General features: G+C 35.6%; 1 protein-coding gene across 10 annotated transcripts in view; it reads left to right on the top strand.

Moving 5' to 3' along the window:
• The window catches only part of Sntg1 (syntrophin gamma 1), an 835,208-nt gene extending 822,487 nt beyond the window's left edge, over positions 1-12,721 (top strand). For 5 of the 10 annotated variants that reach the window (XM_029469832.1, XM_029469788.1, XM_029469987.1 and 2 more), the window contains one exon: positions 8,842-9,599. In XM_029469832.1, the coding sequence (XP_029325692.1) occupies positions 8,842-9,000 (159 nt within the window). In that variant the 3' untranslated portion in view covers positions 9,001-9,599. Of the gene's footprint in view, positions 1-8,841 lie in introns of all 10 variants that reach the window. The other 5 variants (XM_029469941.1, XM_029469958.1, XM_029469900.1 and 2 more) reach the window with 3 other exon arrangements.
• Positions 12,722-21,828: the final 9,107 nt, after the last annotated feature.

Raw genomic sequence — 21,828 nt, 5'->3', positions numbered from 1 at the left:
TATATATATATATATATATATATATATATAATTTAGCTTAAGATTTTACCATCCCTTTTTTTAGTATTTTCTTTCATGTGTAGGGGACATGAGACATTTCTTCAACAGTTTATATACTCCAAATTTTAGTTAGATCTTCTGTTTTGCCTGACTTCTACTCAGATTGTTTTATCAAAGTAAGAGTGTTGCAGTAAATAGTATCTGGGGGTTTCTAATTTACCTTTGGTTCTCAAGTAAAAGACTAAAAATAACCTTTAAAGGAGATTGGTGAAATACCAAACCAGTATGCTGTTTTGTCTATGTCTCTGTTGATAATCTTGAGATAGCTTTTCTCATATTCCACATGAACCACTCCTACTCCAACTGATCAATGCCCATGGTACATTCTTCCTTTCTCCTACTCTCTCCTAGTGGTCTCCCCTCAAACCTCAAACCTGGGAACCAAAGCCCTGCCTTCTTCTCTTCTGTCCAGCTACAGGCTGCAGGCATCTTTATTCAACCAATAGTCTTAAATGAAAGAACTAGGTTTGCACAACAAAGCATAGTACATAGAGAATTCACTTGTCTTGGGGCAGATAGGTCTTGGCATACAGAATTTAGCATTATAGTACATAGCAATAGACTAAAGCTCAACATAAGGGAGGTGTCAGAGTATTATTGCCAAGAAGGTGAAAATTACAGGCATAATCCTCACATAGCCTTGTGGACAGTGGGCTCTTCATTATAACTGGGAAGGAGGGGGAGTTCAGATCTCCAGTTATCACCCACTGTCTATAGTCTGTCCAAAAGAAACCTGACAAAACTTCAAATTAAACATGTTTTAGTTTGAAATACAAGATACAAAAGCATACCTTTCAAATCAGGAGAAAACTAACATATTTGGCAATGCATTCACAAAAATTAAAGTATAGATTGTTTCTTGAATCCTAGGCAGGAATTTTATTATGAAGCACAAAATAATCATTTTTACTATATACATATATGACACTCTCAAAAGTAAAACTTTGTTGACATTGTAACAGTTATCTTTTTATTGTTGTTAGCAAAATACATATAAGAACAACTAAGGGATATTTACTTTGGCTCACTATTTTAGAGTTCAGCCTATGGTTCACATGTATATCAAGATTATGTGACCCGTCCAGCAGGTCCAGTTATTCGAGGGTCTCGAGGGGACCTTCTCCTAATAACCAAATGGGGGGGGTGGGTAGAGAGAGACGAGGGCCTTGTGTGAATAACGACACAGAAACCATTCTGGAATGCATCAAGGCCCCAAATGTATTGAGAAAGGCCCAAGGCTTAAATGCACAAGCAAAAGGGGAAGTACAGATACTTAGTGGGAGGGGTGGGGCAATACAAGCAAAAGGAGAAGTACTTATGGGAGGGGGGCAATAGAAATTCTTTCTTTTGGCAGCTACACAGGGAAGCAGGAACTTGCTATCAGGGTGTGGTCAGGGTGTGGCAATGACTTAGGGCTGGAACATCCTGTGGTTGTTCTCGGAATTGATGTGTCGGTGGCCCGCTTTTGACCCTCTTTTCTTCTCGGGGGAGAGGCCCAATTTAGAGATCAGGACAATAGTGTTGTCTTAATAGCTTCCAACAATTATGTATGTCAAGATTATGGTAGGAACACATAGCAGACAGTCTTCCTTTTAACAGTCATGAAGCACTGAGAAAAGAATACATAAAGCATATAGTCCCAAGAATTCACTGGCCTTTCAGTAGCTCAAACCTACTTCCTAGATTTTCCAGAGCTAAATATTTCCACAAGCTTTGTTCTAATCTTTTAAAACACAAATCTGTGGGAGACTTTCACATTCAAATAATTTCATTTTCAAAATATAACAATATTGTCATTGTTAAAAAAAAGGTTGATAATAATAATAGATCTCCAAAATAAATGAAAACTCTTATTTGGAAATTATGGAAAAGATAAAACATACAATTGATTCATCGAGGTCTTCAGTACCCCATGTGACCAATGGACAGAACAATTAAACATAAGATTAATAAAATTATGGAAAAACCTAGTCAGTGTGATTAACCAGCCAGATATTCAAATATACTTATAGCCTGCCACCCAATTACATTTACTATGCATTCATTTTAAAAATAATTTAGGTCATTCATAAAATCAGCCTCAATAAATTTAAAATAAATAAAATCACAAAAACATGTTCATAAACATAGGCTAGATGACTAAATAAATATGGAGAGATTGAAATTAAAAAAATTAGAAAGTAAACAAAATATTTCCAAGGTTCATTTAAATAATATGAACAGGGTAATACACATGTAATTACCTAAGCTAATTATAGAATTTATATACTTTTATAAAAGATGTAAATTTCTATAAATGTATAAACCAATGAGTGGGCCTCAAGGATAATTACCCAAGCATATCTAATGCAAGCTATGAAGACAAGATTCTTTATGAAGATGCATATTTAGAGACCTGTAAACACCTAGTAAATCATTGTTACCAATCTTTCATAAAGTTTTCCACAAAATAAGAAAAGGACCTCACTCTGTCTTATTATTTGAAAGCATACTAATATAGAAACAAAAACATTGGGGTGAAAGGGAGCCTGCAGACTTCATTCCTGAGCACAAATCAAGCAACTCTAGGGAAAATGCTAGCATGCCACATCCAGTGACAAAACAATACTATCAAGAACCATTGTTACTTGTGATATATCTTATAAATGTATAAGAATATTCATTAAAGCTGGGCAGTGGTGGCACACGCCTTTAATCCCAGCAGATTTCTGAGTTCGAGGCCAGTCTGGTCTACAAAGTGTGTTCCAAGACAGCCAGGACTATACTGAGAAACCCTGTCTTGAAAAAAAAAAAAAAGAAAAGAAAAGAATATTCATTAAAATTAGTGTAAAACAGTAGATTAATTTGCTAGAACATAGAAATATACAATTATTTCATTATCTGAAAAAATATGGCCTTCTCTATTAGATTCTCCACTTCTTTTTTCCCAAGGAATATCATTTCAATAGTTGTCTGCATATTTGAGTCCTCTAGCACTTCATAAATGCAATCTACACATACACTATTAAACCTTTTCCATGGTTATGCATTATATGGTTTTATTAACCCATTTTCAGTGGGTAGTAGTCTAATTAATGGTAGATTGTAAATTGCAGAATTAAGCAATTCATGAATTTTAAATTGAGTACTCTTTGAGTTGTATGATGAAACGGTGAGTCTGTGTGTTCATGTAGTGTCTTTCATCATTTATATAGAGAATACTCATACTACATATATTCTACCAATTCATTGGCTGTTTCTGAAATATTTTGAAAGGAACAATACATTTAAAGACTCTATTGTTATTATTAATTATTATTATAGAACATAAATATATACATTATAAATACACTTGAACTATATACACATATGAATATATAGTTTAAAAATAGAAAGTGTTTTATATTTGCAAGTTTTGCAGGGAGAAATTAGAAACAAAAATTATACATGTGTGTCTCTTGGTGCTACACCAAAACTTATTGAAAGCACATTTTATATACAAATCACTTTTCTTAAACCATAGTGTAGTTTTTAATTCTTTTTGTTCTAGAGCTTTCTAGTTGTGCCCCTAAGTTGCTATGATAGGAATCCTCTAATTGTTTTATGTAGGAATTTAGTTCTATGAATTTCCTCTTAGGACACTTTGTGTCCCATAATTTTGTATATGTTATGGATTCATTTCCATTAAAATCTGCAAAGTCTTTAATTTTGTTTTTATTTCTGTTATGAACTAATTTTCATTAAGTAACAAATTGTGCAATGTCCATGGGATTACAAGGTTTCTGTTTGTTTTGATATCTAGTTTTAATTTGTGATGGTCTGATAGGATGCAAGTAGTTATTTCACTTTTTTGTATCTGTTGAGATTTACTTTGTACCTGAGTATATCTTCAGTTTTGGAGAAAGTTTCATTAGGTGCTTAGAAGAAGGTTTATTTGTTTGTGATTGGGTGAAATGTTCTGTAAATATCTGTTAGTTTCATTTAGTTTATGTCATCTGTTATCTCCAATATTTCTCTGTTTAGTTTTGTCTGGATTACTTGTTAGTTGTTCCAAGTAGGATATTGAAGTACCCAACTATTTGTGTGTAAGGGTCTTTGTATTTTAAGTGTTAGTAGTGTCTCTTTTACAAATGTTTATGCTACTGTTGTTGAGGCATGAATGTTGAAGCTGAGACAGCACATGCTTTCAATTCTAGCACTTAGAAGCCAGAGGCTCACAGATCTTAGTGTAAACCCAGCCTAGTATGCAGAGTTAGTAACAGCATAGCCAAGTATACACAAAGAAACTGTGTCTTGAAACACAAAACATCATCAACAACAACAACAACAACAGCAAACATCAAATGTTATCTTGGTGGATTTATTTTCTTCTTATGAGTATGTAATATACTTCTTTATATCTTTTTATTAGTTTTATTTAAAACCTGTTTTATTAGATATTTAAAAAGCTATACTTGCTTCCTCCTTAGGTCTGTTTGATTGGAATATCTATTTCTAGTCTTTGACCCTGATGTAGTGTTTATCCTTGATGTTGAAGTATGTTTCTTAGATTTAGCAGAAGGATAGATACTGTTTTTGCTGCCATTCTATTAGTCTGTATTTTTTGTTGAGAAATTGAGAATGTTGATGTTGAGAAATATTAATGACCACTGGTGTTTTCTCCCTATTATTTTCTTCTTCTTGTTGTTTTTTGTGATGTTGATCATGGTGATGATGGTGGTGTGTGTATGTGTTTCTATTCTTTTGGTTTTGCTGGTGTGAGAGTATTTATTTCCTGTGTTTTCATGGTTGTAATTAATCTTCTTAAGTTGGGATTTTTGTCTAGAACTTTCTGTACATCTGGATTTATATAAATATATTGTTTAAGTTTATCATTATCATAGAATATCTTTTTTCCCCTTCTGGTGATTCAAAATTTTGCTGGGTATAGTTATCAGAGATGACATGTGTGGCATCTTAGAGTCTGCAATGCATCTGTAGAGGCCATTTAAAGTCTCCAAGAAAACTCATGTATGCCTTTATATGCTCCTAGGTCTTTTTCCTTTGTAGCTTTTAATATTATTATTTTTTGTTCTATATGTTTAGTGTTTATTATCTAGCAATGTGATGCTTTTCTCTTTTGCCCAATATATTTGGTGTTTTATCTGTTTCTGAACCTTTATGAGCCTTTTTAGGCATCTTCTTTAGTTCAGAAAATTTTCTATGATTTTATTGAAAATATTTTCTAAGTCCTTAAACTGGGTTTCTTTTCCCTACTCTATTCCTATTATTCTTAGGATTGGTGTTTTTATTGTCTTCAAAGTATCCTAATTGTTTTATATTGGGGTTGTTTTTTAGATTATATATATATATATATATATATATATATATATATATATCCTTATGTATTCATTTTTCAAGAGTTCTCCCTTCCATTTTTGTATACTGTTGGTTGGCAATTGCCTTTGCAGTTCCAGTTCAAATTCCTAAATTTTTCATTGCAAGAGTTCACTCAGTATGTTTTCTTTATTGTTTCTATTTTCCTTTTCAGGTCTTAAACAGTTTTATTTGTTTCCTTCATCTGCTTGTATTTTCTTGGTTTTCTTTATGTGATTTATTAATTTTCTCTATAACGTTCTCTATCAACATTTAGTTGGTTTTAATGTCTTCTTCTTGTGTTTCAACTATGTTGAAATATTCAGGGCCTGCTGTGGTAGGATAGTTGGGCTATAGTAGAGACTTACTGACTGGCTTATTTGATTTTATTCTACTGCTGGCATCTTAAACATCTGGGTTTGGAATGATTATACTTTTAGGCATTGGTTTCTGAGTGTTTTGGTTGTGTGGGTGTTTTCTTCTTTGGTTTTTGTTTTCCCTTTGGATTTTAGTGCGTATGATAGCCATGTGTTGCTTGTTTTATTGGCCTACACAGCTGGTATGTGATTCAAAATTTTGCACTGAATGTATGTTGTTGTTGGAGGCCAAGATGTAGTGGGGAATGGGATGTTAGGAAGAGATGGTCTGTGGGATTAGACAGGAGTTATGGATCTATAGGAGATTTGGAGAGAGGGCAAGGATGCTTAAGATGGTGTTCTGTTGTAGTGCTTGGTGAAAGAATGAGTGATTTGCTCTAGGAGAAAACATGCACATGCACACACCCATGCACAACACACACACACACACACACACACACACACACGGGGAGAGAGAGAGAGAGAGAGAGAGAGAGAGAGAGAGAGAGAGAGAGAGAGAGAGAATGAATGAGAGAGAGCTCTGTGTACAGTTTGAGGTTGAGCAAAAGGTGTGCTTGGGTTGAGAAATAGGATATAGTGATAAGCTAGGAAAGGGATAAAAATAATCTGTGGGATCCTTAGGAGATGTGGGTGGAGAAAAAGCAAGTCTTTAGATGGTGATCTGTTGAAGGACTAGTAAAGAGACCTAGTGATTGCATCTGGGGAAAGAGTGTGTGGCAACTATTCGTGATTCAGTTTATTGGTTGATTTCCCTACTGTCATTACAAAAGAGAAGACTGTTCAACATGGGCTTGTCTATCTTGTCTCTAGTTTCTTTACACTTTCCTAATAATCTTTTCTTCCAATTTCTGTACAAAAACCCTTTCTCATACTGAGAAGATAAATAATGTTCAAGTTGTTAAACAAAATGGCCAATTCAAAGCACCACTACCCAAGACAGTCCCATTTAGCCAGAGATACTCTCCCTTATTGTTCTGTTCATTCTTATTTCTATGAGTTGCTGAATCCCATGGATGAGAATATGATCTTTCTTCTATATACTATATATGCCTTGTTTTCACCTATAAAAAATTTCATCCATCACTTATAAGCTGATAGACACAAACTTTTTAAATCTACATTTACTTTATGACTTGCTCCTTTTATATCAAATGCAACCTCAAATTTAATGCACTAGACAAAGAGTTTTACCTTAGTGTTGGAATAGTTCTTCTTACAATGTCATAGTATCTGGCAGCTTCTCTCACACATTCGACTTTACTTTCAAAGCTGGCACCTTTTCTTAGTGAATAACTTTTCAGATTCTCTCCTCTTCCAGTGCCACAGATATCTCTATCAATGGTACACCCAGGTGACCATTTAATGAGTGTGTCAGATCTTGCTTCAGAAGCCTCTTATGTTATTAACCATAAAAATGTAATCTTCTACTCATAAATCCATAAAGTATATGCTCAATGTCTCAAATTCCCTTAGAATGGTTCTACCTCATGGTCTACAGGACTATACTCCTCCTGCCTAGAGTACATTACAATAGACATAATTTTGGTTCACCTAGATATTCTTCCCAGTTATACCTATAAGGCATTGTGGATTTGTTGACCTGGAAACTCTTAAATGAATTCTCCCAATCCCTGTGTTTATGAAGTATCATCAGTCCATCCTCATCTATCTTGCTTTCTGATACATGTTTAACAAAAATAGAGATCATGATATATATTCATTTAATGACCAAATAATTAAATGTTTAAATTAGATTTTATTTTGTAAGATTCATGGAGGAAGAAAAAAGAAGACAAACTTTGTTGCAAGTCAATAGCATATAAAGCTCATATAAGTATGGAAACGAAAGTCTCAGAAACATGAGGACTGGGTAGAGAGAGGAAAATATCTTCTGGAAATTTATACAGTTGTGATCAAGGACACCATGGAAATAACTGTGGCTGTAAGATCTTCTCATGGATGCAGAACACTAGGAAGGTGGTGGTGAATTATTGCCAAACATGAATTCATCAGTCTCCTGCAATCTCTTCTCATTATCTGTTCATTCTTATAATCCAGAACAAAGCTCAGTGTGATAAAGATATACAAACTAATTGAAGTCTTAATCAGCATCAAATTATTGTAAAATACTGAACAAGGAGGGTAAAATAATTAGAAACATTAATCTTACATAAGATGCTTAAATATTTAGATGTTTGGAAAGCCTAAAAAACAAATATTATCTTCAATGTAATAGAAATATTTTGAGAACTATTGCTTTAATATTTGTTTTCAATGACAGTCAAAATTATTGTTCTTCTAAAGGAAAACAGAACATATACACAGAGAGAAACACAAAAATACACAGATACACAGAAATATTAGTGGGATGGAAGGAGAGAACTTGGTAGGGATTTATCAGAGGAAAGAAAAGGGAAGAATAAATCATATGATTGTAATTTATTTAATTATTAGAACAAAATACATTTTAGATAATTATGACAAAATAAAAAATCTTCCTTAGTGGAATACTTTTAGAAACTACAATAATGAAGTGAAAAAATTTAACACTTTCAGAAATGTCACTAAAATAAACTAACTGGGGACTGTAAAATGGGGAGAAAGACAACTGTTGAGACACTAATTGAATGCTATTATGTTATTCTTGCAAAACCGAAGAGAAACCACTAACATCTGTCAATTTTCTTAAGCAGCATTTTGACATAGTATAATCTCTTCTAATAGTCTGGATTGTATAAATTGCAAACATCAGGAATAGTATATAAAACAGTTGTAGTTCATCATATACCACAAACATATAACTAAACAGAAAATATGTCATTAACCTCTGTTGTTTACATGTGGGTTATCCTCATTGCAATAATAATCTGCATATCATCTTCATTAAGCATGTAAATCTATTAATCAACCTTCAGTCTTCTTGGCATTATAATGTGTCTATCATACCATTGTATTTTCATGCATTCCATTTCCTTGATTCCAAATGTTTGTTACACATAAATATGACCACTTGTTGACAATTTTGTGAAGAAATTATTTTTCCCCTGATCTATTTTTCTTTTCCTTTCAGGAGTTGGAATTTTCAAATTTATTTGCTGTTCTTCACTGTATTCATTCATTTTTTGCTGCCAAAGTAGCTTGTTTGGACCCTCTGTTTTTAGGTAATCAGGCTTCCACTTCTGCTGCTGTCAGCTCTGCTTCTACAAGCAAGGCAAAGCACATGGCTTGACATGCTGAGCTCTGCCTGACAGCCTTCAGGGTCACTCACTCCCTACTTTCACCCTGAAGAGTCCATGCTGTCACCAAGTCAACCATGGAGTCAGACTGCAATTCCAGCAGCAGAAAGGTCAGGAGGCATCTGTAAATGACCCTGGGATGGCAGAACAACCTATTTTTTCTCCACTGATCTCTATCAGGATACAGCTGTCATCATGTTTGGTGACAAGGATTGATTGGTGTAAAGTATGTAAATAATATAAAAATTGTAAGCTACCTATAAATAAAAATACCAATTAAATGGCCATTTCTCTATTTTAGATGATTTTGTATGACAAATAGATATTGGGCCAGATCATGAATCAATGCCCTATCATTGTATTATGAGTGTAAAGAAGTTAAAAAATAAAAGCAAGGCAAGTAGCATGCAAATCAAACAAACAACAAAACAAAATGAAAGCAAATGACCTCAAAGACAGAAGCACCTTAACTTACTCATGTGAGTGACTTCCTATAATCTCATCAAACAGTTCAATATGAGCACTACAGCTGTGTTTATCTTACTGTAAAATATTCTGCAGAATTAATAAAGACAATTACATTGGCCTGTGACAACACCCTAGTAAATTAACTATTTCTTCTTTGGTGAATGTTACTAACATGTTTTATATTAGAAAATGGTATTAATCATGAATGTCAAAAACACTCTTCATTTAAATACATTTCTTCTTTTTTGCCTAATGAGATTAATGAACAAACTAAACTTTAATAAATTTAAATGTCCCAAAGCTCTTGCAGAAAAAAATATCAATAAATTCTGTGTAAGAAACATGTCTTTGTTATACTTTTCTATTTAGTCATGAACTAAAGAGTTCCTGAAAGTTAGCTACAGACATTATGAGAGCTGGTGATATTTTCATTTGAGTTTATTTTTGTGTAAATTAAGTGAGATTTGAAAACCAGCATCAAAATTCATGTTATAAAATGCAATGGAAAGTAATTGACTATGTCAAATGATGTAGGCTGCTGCAGGTAGCTTGTTTCAGCATTAGGAAGGTAAAAAGTCAGAAATGTGCATTGTGGGGTGGGCACCCAAAGCCAGGAACTAGAGACCTTTCATCATACAAAACAAGAAGCATTCTTCATTCTTTACTAAAGCTCTGTTGGTGTCTGCTTTTAAACAACTAGCTACTTCTTGAAAAGTGAACAAATAAAGTCCACTTTTATTGGTATGCATTTCAATTGAACACTGTTGGATTCCCCCTTAAAATGACCAAATTTCTAATAAGTAGGTCAGTATCCCTTCTTTAAATAGAAGACAGTCCCACATTAGACTCAAGAGGAAAGCTAAATTATTTTTTAAAGAAACACCCATCCATAAGCATAAAGTCATCAACTAGCAAACTATTTTCATAATAATTAAAAATATTAATTCATTTTGCAGTGGATTACGTGAAATCTCACAATGAGATCTGAAAATGTTATTTTGGATCTAAGATGCTTTGTCAACATAACATGAAAATATGATAATAAAGGTTTATATATTCTACTTTTACAAGAAATTTCAATGTATACCCACAATAATCATTTTGGGATTACTGCTTACTAGAGCAACCAAACACAAGAGCTATGACAATTTTGAATTTTACTGAATTCTGAGTTCTGCCTTTCTAACATCGAGGAGAAAGATTAAAGAGAGAACCTCTATCATCTCTTCTGAAAGCTCGGCTACTACACTTGCTGCTGCCCCATAGTGGGCAACAACTGGAATTTAAAACTATGCAGAGGTCTTCTGTAATCATTCAAAACTTTATAGAGCAGGAGAGATGGCTTAGTGGATAAAAATGTTTACTTCTCTTTCAAGGACCTGGATTTGATTGTAGCACCCACAAAGTGACTTACAATCATCTGAAACTACAATTTTTAGAGAATTTAATGCCTGCTTCAGAACTCAGTAGCACCAGATACACATGTGGTGCATATACATACACGCAGGTGAAATGTCACCTGAAAAAAAAAATCTAAAACTAGATTTTACAAAGCTCAATTGAAAATTCAAACCTGAGCTAAGTCTTTTTGCTGTTATTGTTATATCAACTATTCTATCAGTGCACATGTTGGGAAAACAGCTGAAGTGTGATATTAGATCTTGAGTATAGAGCTTATATCCTATGTGTGTCTACAGACACATAAATATATGTACAGATACAAGTATAAAATGTTAAGCTTAATTATCCTGAAAGAAAGTGTTTCACATATGGGACACATAGCTATATATGTATTCAGCTATAAGGTGTTGGTTGAATTAAAACCTACTAGAACAACCTTGGTTTTGTTACATTTTATAATCTTGGTAAAAATATCACCATACTGAAATTGCTATTTAACATGATTAGTAGGATAGGCACCAATTATGAAAGTACTGTTCTGGTTCTCATCCATTTAACAGTTAGTGTTTAAAGCTTTCTTTATAGTGTGATTAACCACTGTCAGTCTCTATGACTTTAGCTACTTAAATGAAAAAAAATGTAGAAATTCATGAAAACACAGATTTCAACTTCTCAGTAAATTAGGTTCAGATATATATATATTTTTAACAATCTCAAGTTTGAGCATTAAACATACATGAGAATGCTTAATGATGTGTTAACCCTTCCAGTGCCTTTTTAGATGTGCATGCACATACATGTGTGTGTGTGTGCATGTGTAGATCATTAAAGGGCTTCTTACAGTGTATACACTGCAAGCTTACAGGAAATGTAGTTACATGAGTTAGACAGAGAAGTTTTAAACAACTAAGATAAGAATGTCTTTTCTGTGATAAAAAAAAAAAAAATCACCTGAAATGTAGTGTATCTAAGTAGGAGGACTTGAATTTGTTATAGTTTAACTTCAAAATTACCTTAGTAATTTAAATATAACAAATACCCAAGGCTTTCCTATCTAATTTAATTTTATATAGCTGAATGTGCTAGTAATCTCACATTTTAGTCATGGGCTGACTTGTCATTTTAAAGCCTTTGCTCATAAAACTGTCATTCAGCAAGAAGAAAAGAAAATGATGTCAAGTCAATATTGGCCAGCAGAGAAGGCACTTCCATATAGGCAGTGTGGTTGTGCTCTGAACATACTCGCTAATGAATCCACATGTCCCTCATTTACAGTGACAAAGATTGTTTATAGTATAGTCTATGCTGAATGCTGGTCTTAAGTGAAGCTTAACTTCTCCCTGATGAAACCTAAATCTGAACAATCACTTCATTTTATTGTTTTAAACCAGCAGTGTGAAGAAGCTTTATCAGTGCAAGCACACACTTGTGCTTAACTTTGTAAGGTAAGTGTCTGTGTTCCAGCTTAAAATTTTGTTTCTGTTGGTATTGATGTGCTTATAAGCTAAAGGAACATCTTCATCTATATCTTTAAACTTGCTGTTTGTGTTTTGTTCTGACTCCTTAATATTTTAAATCATGTCACTTTACATTATAGCTTACCTTTAAAGATAAATAAAATATTATAAATATTATATATTTTATACATATTACAATGCAATGAGAAAATAAAATGTAAATATATTTATTTCCTATTTAAATGTTTTGGTGGATGTTTGTAAAATGTAAATTCAGATCTGTGATAACTGGCCACTTGTCTTTGCGTTCATTAATGTACTATTACTAAAAAGAAAATATCTTTTTTAATGAACCATATTAGAAAATAAAAATGGAAGCTTTTCTATGTTCAATTTTGCATTTGTTTGTCAGGCTTTGATCTGTAAGATTAATACACATTTAAACTACACTCCTAATAGAAAGAACTTCAAGGTAAAAGTGAAAATCTGACCTTTCTACACAGAGTACAAACCATTTCGAACATAATCTGCTCTGGTTCATTAATATTCATGAATATTTGATGTCTGACCTCTGAAAGTCTGGGAAGACCTAAGAAAGGTACTATTTGCCAAATTAGTTAAACAACCTAGGAGTTGCAACTTTTGAAAGCATTACCATTTTGATATCTATATAATGGTCCATTAGGGATGGGATCTATATTGGGAAGCTAGGGCAAAGGCAACATTATCTTGTCACTAATAATTGATGAGTAATTATTGTAGTATCATGTGCCATCCCCAAGCCACAGTTTTTCTTCATGCGGTATCAGTGTCATAAGAGCATGATCACAGGAATCACTTTAGAACAGTTGTGATATTCATAATGTCCTTGTTACTAAATGAACTTTTATAACTTGTCCAGCTTGTTTTTCAGTTTAAAAAGAGAATGAAAATTAAACCTCCTCTGAAATAAAATACTAACAATCCATCATGTATAACTCCAATAGTTTAAGTAAATACTGAGGCAGAAAATATACAGTAACTCTTAATACCACTAAAATAAGCAGTATTAATATTAATAATAATAATATAAGCAGTAATAATATTAATGAAGTATTTTAAGCTTATCTACAAGTACATGCATCGAAGTGTTTTTACAAAAACAATTATGTTGGTTAGACCAGAGCAATGCTGGTATACCATTAATAATGTCATTGGTTCTACCCCTAGTACAGCAAATAATAATTATAATTAATATAACAATAAAATACTTCATGACTTATAAATTCAATAAATAGTTATTCAAAGAAAATATGTAAACCAAATTAACACAATATAGAGATATTTTCTTTTATAGAAAGATTTATTTGTTTATTTAATGTACATGTGTGCTCTATTTCTTCTGCAGGGGAGAAGAGCATATCAGATGACATTATAGATGATTGTGAGCCACCATTTGGTTGCTGGGAATTGAACTCAAGTACTCTGAAAGATCAGCCAATACTCTTAACCACTGAGTCATCTCTCCAGCTCCCAACTGTTTTCTTTTAAAAGTAGTTTATTCTTTAATAGGGCAGGATCAGGTGTGGAAGGAGATGGGGGAGATATATAGAGGATCAGGAATTGAAGAGAGGTGTGTAGCAATGGGGAATGGAGAAGTGGGGATAGCCAAAAGAAAGTCCCAGATGCCAGGAAAGCAAGAGATTCTCAGGACCCAATGGGAATAACATTAGCTTAAATGCCTAGCAAAGGGAAGAGAGAACCTGTAGGGACCATATCAAGAGGTTAGGCATGGCTCCTGGTTGAGGGATGCTTCTCACAATTTTTTTAATTAAATTATTTTTATACTCCATATTCCATTCCCGTACTCCCCATTCACCCTCTCCCTGCTCCACATCTCACACCTCCTCCCCACTCACCCTGTCTCTATGTGGATATCCCTACCTCCCACCCCACCTGATCTCTAAACTCCCTGGGGCCTCCAAGTCTCCTGTGAGTTAGGTGTATCATCTCTGAATGAAAAAAGACCCAAAAGGCTTCTACTATACCTGTGTTGGAGGTCTCACATCAGCTGGTGTATGCTGTCTGTTTAGTGGTTGAGTGTTTGAGAGATCACGGGGGTTCAGATTAACTGAGACTGCTGTTCCTCCTACAGGGTTGCCTTTCTCCTCAGCTTCTTTCACCCTTCCATAATTCAACAAGAGGGGTCAGCTGCTTCTGTCCAATGGTTGGGTGCAAATATCTGCATCTGACTCTTTCAGCTGCTTGTTGAGAACAACTGGGGCAATCACAATCCCTGACTGCTCAAGCTTTACTAGAGAGCAATAGTGATAAAAACTTCATGGTATTGGTACAGAGACAGACACGCTGATCAATGGAATAGAATTGAAGACCCAGAAATAAAACCACACGCATATGGTCACTTGATCTTTGACAAATACACCAAAAACATACAATGGAAAAAAAAAAAGAAAGAATCTTCAATAAATGGTGCTGATCTAACTGGCTGTCTGTATGTAGAAGAATGAAAATAGACCCATATTTGTCATCTTGTACAAAGATAAAATCCAAGTGGATCAAGGATCTCAACATAAAACCAGATACACAGAATCTAATAGAAGAGAAAGTGAGAAAGAGCCTTGAGCTCATTGGCACAGGGTGAAATTTCCTAAACAGAACTCCAATGACTAAGATCAAGAATTGATAAATGGGAACTCATGAAACTGGAAAGCTTCTATAAGGCAAAGGGCATAGTCAATAAGACAAATTGACAATCTACAGATTGGGAAAATATCTTCACTAACCCCACAGCTGATAGAGGGCTAATATCCAAAGTATACAAAGAACTCAAGTTATTCACACACAAAAAAAATGGGGTATGGAACTAAACGGAGAATTCACAACTGAAAAAATATTGAATGGCTAAGAAGCACCTAAAGAAATGTTCAAAGTCCTTATTTATCAGAGAAATGTAAATCAAAACGACCATGAGATTCCACCTTAAACCAATCAGAATGGCTACGTTCCAAACCTCAGGCAACAACACATGTTGGAGTGGATGTTGAGAAAGATAAAACACTCCTCCATTGCTGATGGGATTGCAAACCGGTACAACCACTCTGGAAATCAATCTGGAGGTGCCTCCGAAAATTGGAAATAGGTCTACCTGAAGACCCAGCTATACCTCTCTTGAGAATATACTGAAAAGATGCCTCACCATGTCACAGTGGCATGTGTTCCACTGTGCTCATAGTGGCCTTATTTGTGATATCCAGAAGCTGGAAACTACCTAAATGTCCCATCACAGAAGAATGGATACAGAAAATGTGGTTCATATACACAATGGAATACTACTCAGTTATTAAGAATGAGGACATGCTGAGTTTTGCAGAAAAAAATGGATGGAACTAGAAATTATCATCCAGAGTGTGGGAACTCAGACCCAAAAGGACATGCAAGGTATGTACTTAGTAATAAGTGGCTATTAGTCCCCCCCCAAAAAAAAAAGTACAGTTCACAGAACTCATAAAGGCCAACAAGCTGAAATGCCCAAAGTGAGGATATCTCAGTCACACTTGGAAGAGAGAAGAAAGCAATCAGAAGTGGGGAGGGAGGGAGGTACCTGGAAGAGAAAATTAATGGGGAGAAGAGTGAGGGTGGGAGAGGAATCTGATCTGGTATTGGGTGAGGGAAAAGGACTGAAGCCCTGAGTCCAGAATAAAGAAAGGAAACAGGCACCCTCAGAAAATAGGAGGTTGGGGGAACTGCCCAGAATGCACCAGAGACCTTGGACATAAGAGAATCTTGGGAATCGAAGGGAGGAACCTTAGTTGAAGTGCTCGACAGTAGGGAGAGGGAACTTATAGAACCCCCTTCAGCAGGAAGACAGGATATCAAGTGAGGGATGGGGTTTCCACCCCACAATCATATCTCTGACCCATAATTGTTCCTGTTTGAAAGAATTACAGGGATGGAAATGGAGAGGGGCCTGAGGAAAAGAAGATCCTGCCACCAGCCCAAAGTGGAATCCAGCTCAAGGGGAAGTCCCAAGACCTGACAATATTACTGAGGCTATAGAATACTCACTAAAAAGGACCTATCATGACTGCATCTCAAAAATTTTAACCCAGAATTTTTCCTATCTAAAGGAAATGTAGGGACAAAGAGTAGAACATAGATGGAAGGAAAGACAATTCAGAGACTGCCCCACCTGGGCCACACAATGGAGTACTACTCAGCTGCTCAAAACAATGACTTCATATAATTTAGAGGCAAATGGATGGAACTAGAAAATATCATCCTGAGCGAGGTAACCACAGAAGAACACACATGGTATACATTCACTGATAAATGGATATTAGCTCAAAAGCTCAGAATACCCATGATACAGTTCATAGACCATGTGAAGCTCAAGAAGAAGGAAGACCATAAATTGCTCCTATCTAAAGGAAATAAAGGGAGCAATGTGGAGCAGGGACTGAAAGAAAGGTCATTCAGAGACTTTCCCACCTTGGAATCTATCCCATATACAGACACCAAACCCAGACACTATTGCTGATGCCAAGAAGTGCTTCCTGACAGGAGACTGATATAGCTGTCTCCTGAGAGGCTTTTACAGAGCCTTATAGATACAGATGTGACTGCTTGCAGTCAACTATCAGATTGAGTATGAGGACTCCAATGAAGAGTTAGGGGAAGGACTGAAAGGAGCTGAAGGAATTTGCAATTCCACAGGAAAAACAATATCAACCAACAAAACCCCCTAGAGCTCCCAGGGACTAAACCACCAACCAAAGAATACACATGGAGGGACCCATGGCTCCAGCGGCATATGTAGCAGAGGATGAACTTATGTGGCATCAATTAGAGAGGAGGCCCTTGGTCCTGTGAAGGCTTAATGCCCAGGTATAGGGGAATGGTAGGGCAGTGAGGCAGGAATGGGTGGATGGATGAAGGAGCATCCTCATAGAAGCAGGGGGTGGGATGTGATAGGGAGTTTGTGGAGGGGAAACTAGGAAGAGGGATAACAACTGCAGGGTGATATGACTGGACTATCTATTTTCTACAAAACCATCTTTAAACTGCAAAGAGCTGCCGGTCTGAAAACAGGCTGTTATAGGCTTGCTTGCTTAAACTTAAATGATTTATAAGATTTTAGAAATAAAGATATGGGGTTCATGATAATAAAAGTTTTCTAACTGTACTTAACTTGTAACCCTGGCTATACTAGAAAAGTGAATGAGGCACTAAGTTCAATTTTTAAGGGCAAAAACAAACAAACTTTCCATGGATATGGAAAGATGGTTCATTCATTAAGAGTACATGCTCGAGATCCACCCCATAATCAGCTTCCAAACGCTGATACCATTGCATACACTAGCAAGATTTTGCTGAAAGGACCCAGATATAGCTGTCTCTTGTGAGACTATGCCGGGGGCCTAGCAAACACAGAAGTGGATGCTCACAGTCAGCTATTGGATGGGTCACACAGCCCACAATGGAGGAGCTAGAGAAAGTACCCAAGGAGCTAAAGGGATCTGCAACCCTATAGGTGGAACAACATTATGAACTAACCAGTACCCCGGAGCTCTTGACTCTAGCTGCAAATGTATCAAAAGATGGCCTAGTTGGCCATCACTGGAAAGAGGCCCATTGGACACACAAACTTTATATGCCCCAGTACTGGGGAACACCAGGGCCAAAAAAATGGGAATGGGTGGGTTGGGAAGTGGGGGGGGGGAGGAAGGGTATGGGGGACTTTTGGGATAGCATTGGAAATGTAATTGAGGAAAATACGTAATAAAAAATATTAAAAATAAAAAAAAAAAGAGTACATGCTCAGTCAGGCAGTGGTGGTGCACAACTTTAATCCCAGTACTTTGGAGGCAGAGGCAGGTGGATTCTGAGTTCTAGGCCAGCTTGGTCTACAGAGTGAGTTCCAGGACAGCCAGAGCTATACAGAGAAACCCTGTCTCGAAAAACCAAAAAAAGAAAAAGAAAAAAAAAAAAAGGAAAAAGAAAACAGAACAGGCTCTTTCAATCCATTAGGCAACACATAAATACCTATAATGTCAGTGCTGGAGGGATCTGAAACATTCTTCTGGTTCCCAGGGGCATGCATACACACATACAATACAAAACAAAACAAAACAGAAAAAAATAAGATAAACAGAAAACAAAACTCAACAAACAAACAAAAACTTCAAACAACTTCATCTGGGTACAGGAATCTGTGCAATGCCAATGTTCTTGAGATTAGGGGCGGAAACTCAGTAGTTGAAGATAGGTCCATACTAGAAAGCCAAACACTATTTCAAAACCAAATTAAAGGGTTGGAGATATTGAGCAGTGGTATGGAGCACCAGCTGGTCTTATAGAGAACCCAGGATTAATTCCTAGCACCACTTTGTGGTTTCAAAATTGTCTCTAATTACAGTTCCAGGAGATCTCAGAAAATACTGAATGCATGTGGTTCACACATGAATATGCAGGCAAAAGACTCATGAACATGAAGTAACATAATAAAAAGATTTTAAAACAGCAAGTAAAACATACTGTCTTATATTGAAGTGTCTCTCTGAGTCTGATATTTTCTGAGATAACATGATTTTCCATTGGTCTAGAAAGTTTATCCTAAATATCCCAGATATTACACTTTCTTAAGGAAATTTTGACACTTAAAGTTCATCCTTTCTTGGCAATCCAGACTTTTAACAATTTTAATTCTCAAGTATCTCTAAATTTTATTATAATTATTAAACTTATTTGGAAAACTCAACAACCTCAACTAACATTAAATCATAATCACATTGATGCACGGAGGAGAAATATGAGAGTGTAAGTTGTTGTCGAAACTTAAAAAGTCTATTTCAAATACATATACATAACTTTTTATGTAAGAAAGAATGACTGCAGTGCTTTACATGAAAACCATTAAATTAATCTTACTGACTGGAATTTTCTCAGTACAGAATTGTATGTAATTAAAGTAATTCTGGTAATGTAGGAAATAAACGGAGTCTCAATCAGAGCAAAACTAGTTAGTTTTAACCAACAAGAAGCTAATAAATACTACAAAGAACTTCAAGGATCAGTTAGATATCATTTGATAAAAGTTCAGGAAACAAAACCTTGCTTTAATTACACAGAATCATAATACTAGCAAATACAAATTGAGGAATCATAAATAAAATCACAAAAGTAGAAAATGCCAGACAAACATCAGAGATTGAGACAACAATTAGAACACAGTAAGATCCAGAGGCCACAAAAAAACCAGTATTTGCTCCACCATTCACCACAAACATCCAAACACATACCAACTTGTGTTTCACAGCAAGGATCTGAGACAATTTAGTTCATTTTAGTACATCTGAAATAGTTTGATTATGATGCTTTATTCGAGATTTTTTCCTGGTCTTATTCTGTTTGGGGGTATTTGCAGACATATGCATGTTTTACAATATTAGGATCTTATAGAGTCCAGAGTGCTCACCATTAAAAAAAATTAAAAATGTGATACAGATCTAAACAGAGATTGCTCAATACAGGAATCTCAAATGGCTTAAAGAAATGTTCAAAATCTTTAGCCATCAGGGAAATGCAAATCAGAACTTCTTTAAGATTCTATTTTATACATGTCAGAATGTCTAAGATCAACAGTATAAGTGAACACTAATGAAGGTGAGCATATGAAGTACAGGGAGCACTCCTTCTTTTCTGGAGTAAGTACACACTTGTATAGCTGCTGCTGTGGAAATCAATTTTTTCTTAAAAAAAAAAACAAAAAAACAAACGGGAATCAATCTACCTAAAGACCCAGCTATATCAAAGGACCTCCATCCTACCACAAGAATACTTGCTCAGCCATGATAATTGTTGCTCTCTATTCATACTAGCCTGAGACTGGAAACCACCGAGATGTGCCTCAACCTGTAAACAATCAATGAAGGAAATGTGGTCTATGTTCACAATAGAGTATTACTCAGGTGTCAAAAGATTTCAGGTGTTAAAATTTTCAGGCAAATGGATGGAACTAGAAGAAGTATCCTGAGTGAGATAACCACACCCAGAAAGACAAATATGGTATGTACTCACTTATAAGTAGATATTAGCTTTTAAATAAATAATAATCATACTAAAATTCAGGGCTCTACAAAGTCTAAATAACACATATGGTTTACAGATGATACATGGATCTCCTTGGGAAGGGTCCATAGATTAGATGTTGCAGGTAGACTGGGGGTAGGTACAAATGGGAAGAAGAACAATGAGTTGGTAGGAGATAAAGTTAGAGAGTACAGGTAAAGACAAATGGGATTATAGGACATTTAGGGGGCAGGGTGGAAACCCAGTGCAGTAGAAACTCCAAGGAATCTATGAGGGTGACCCTAGCAAGCACTCATTAGTATTTGGAACCTGAACTGGTAAGCTTTTGTAACCAGGAAAAATTTTGAGATGAGACTATGACACCAACCCAGCCAAAAAGCCTTTGACCTACAACCTATCCTGCCTGCAAGATGTGCTGGAGAAATCAAAGCAGAGAACTTGTGGGAGTGAGCAACAAATGACTGGTCTAATTTGAGGTCCACACCATGAGAGGAAGCCCATGCTTAACACTGACTGAATGACTTTAACCCAGAGGCTGTATAGGTCAGAGACCTAGGATAGAGGAAAAAGAAAACAATAAAGCAATTCTTTTTTTTTTTTTTAAATCTTTTTTTTTTTTAAGATTTATTTATTGATTATATGTAAGTACACTGCAGCTGTCTTCAGACACTCCAGAAGAGGGCGCCAGATCTCGTTACAGATGGTTGTGAGCCACCATGTGGTTGCTGGGATTTGAACTCTGGACCTTCGGAAGAGCAGTCGGGTGCTCTTACCCACTGAGCCATCTCACCAGCCCCCAATAAAGCAATTCTTAATGTTATTCTGCTATACTTATAGATCAGTGCCTAGCTCAGTCATCATCAGAGAGGTCTCTGCCTACAGCTGATGGGAGCAGATGAAGAAACCAACAATCAAGCATTAAGCAGAAAGAAAACTGAAATTGGAGATCTCCATTGGGTCCCTCTTCTTTGAACTCAGGGAACCCTATAAAAGAAGAGGGGGAAGAACTGTAAAGATCAAGGACACCAGGAGAATATGGCCCACAGAATTAACTAAGCAGGGCTCATAGGGATTCATAGACACCAAAGTGGCCATTAGATAGCATTCATGGGTCTGTCCTAGGTACTCTGCATATATAATATGATTGTATAGTCTGGTATTCTTTGTGCAACTCTTAACAGTGGCAGCAGGGCTGTCTCTGACTCTTTCACCTGCTTTTGGGTCCCCTTTCCCTCTCCTGGATTGCATTGCACAACTCTGATATGAGGAATTTTGCCTAGACTTATTGTATCTTGCTATGCCATGCTTGCTCTGTATCACTGGGGAGCCTACTATTTTCTGAAAGGAAACAGGGGAGTGGATCTGGAAAGAGGGGTGGCCTGGGATAAATAGAGAGAGATGAAATTA

The sequence above is a fragment of the Mus caroli genome, chromosome 1, assembly GCF_900094665.2.
Source record: "Mus caroli chromosome 1, CAROLI_EIJ_v1.1, whole genome shotgun sequence".
Taxonomy (NCBI): Eukaryota; Metazoa; Chordata; class Mammalia; order Rodentia; family Muridae; genus Mus; species Mus caroli.
Note: the sequence above shows the minus strand (reverse complement) of the source record. Positions and strands in the feature narration are given on the sequence as shown.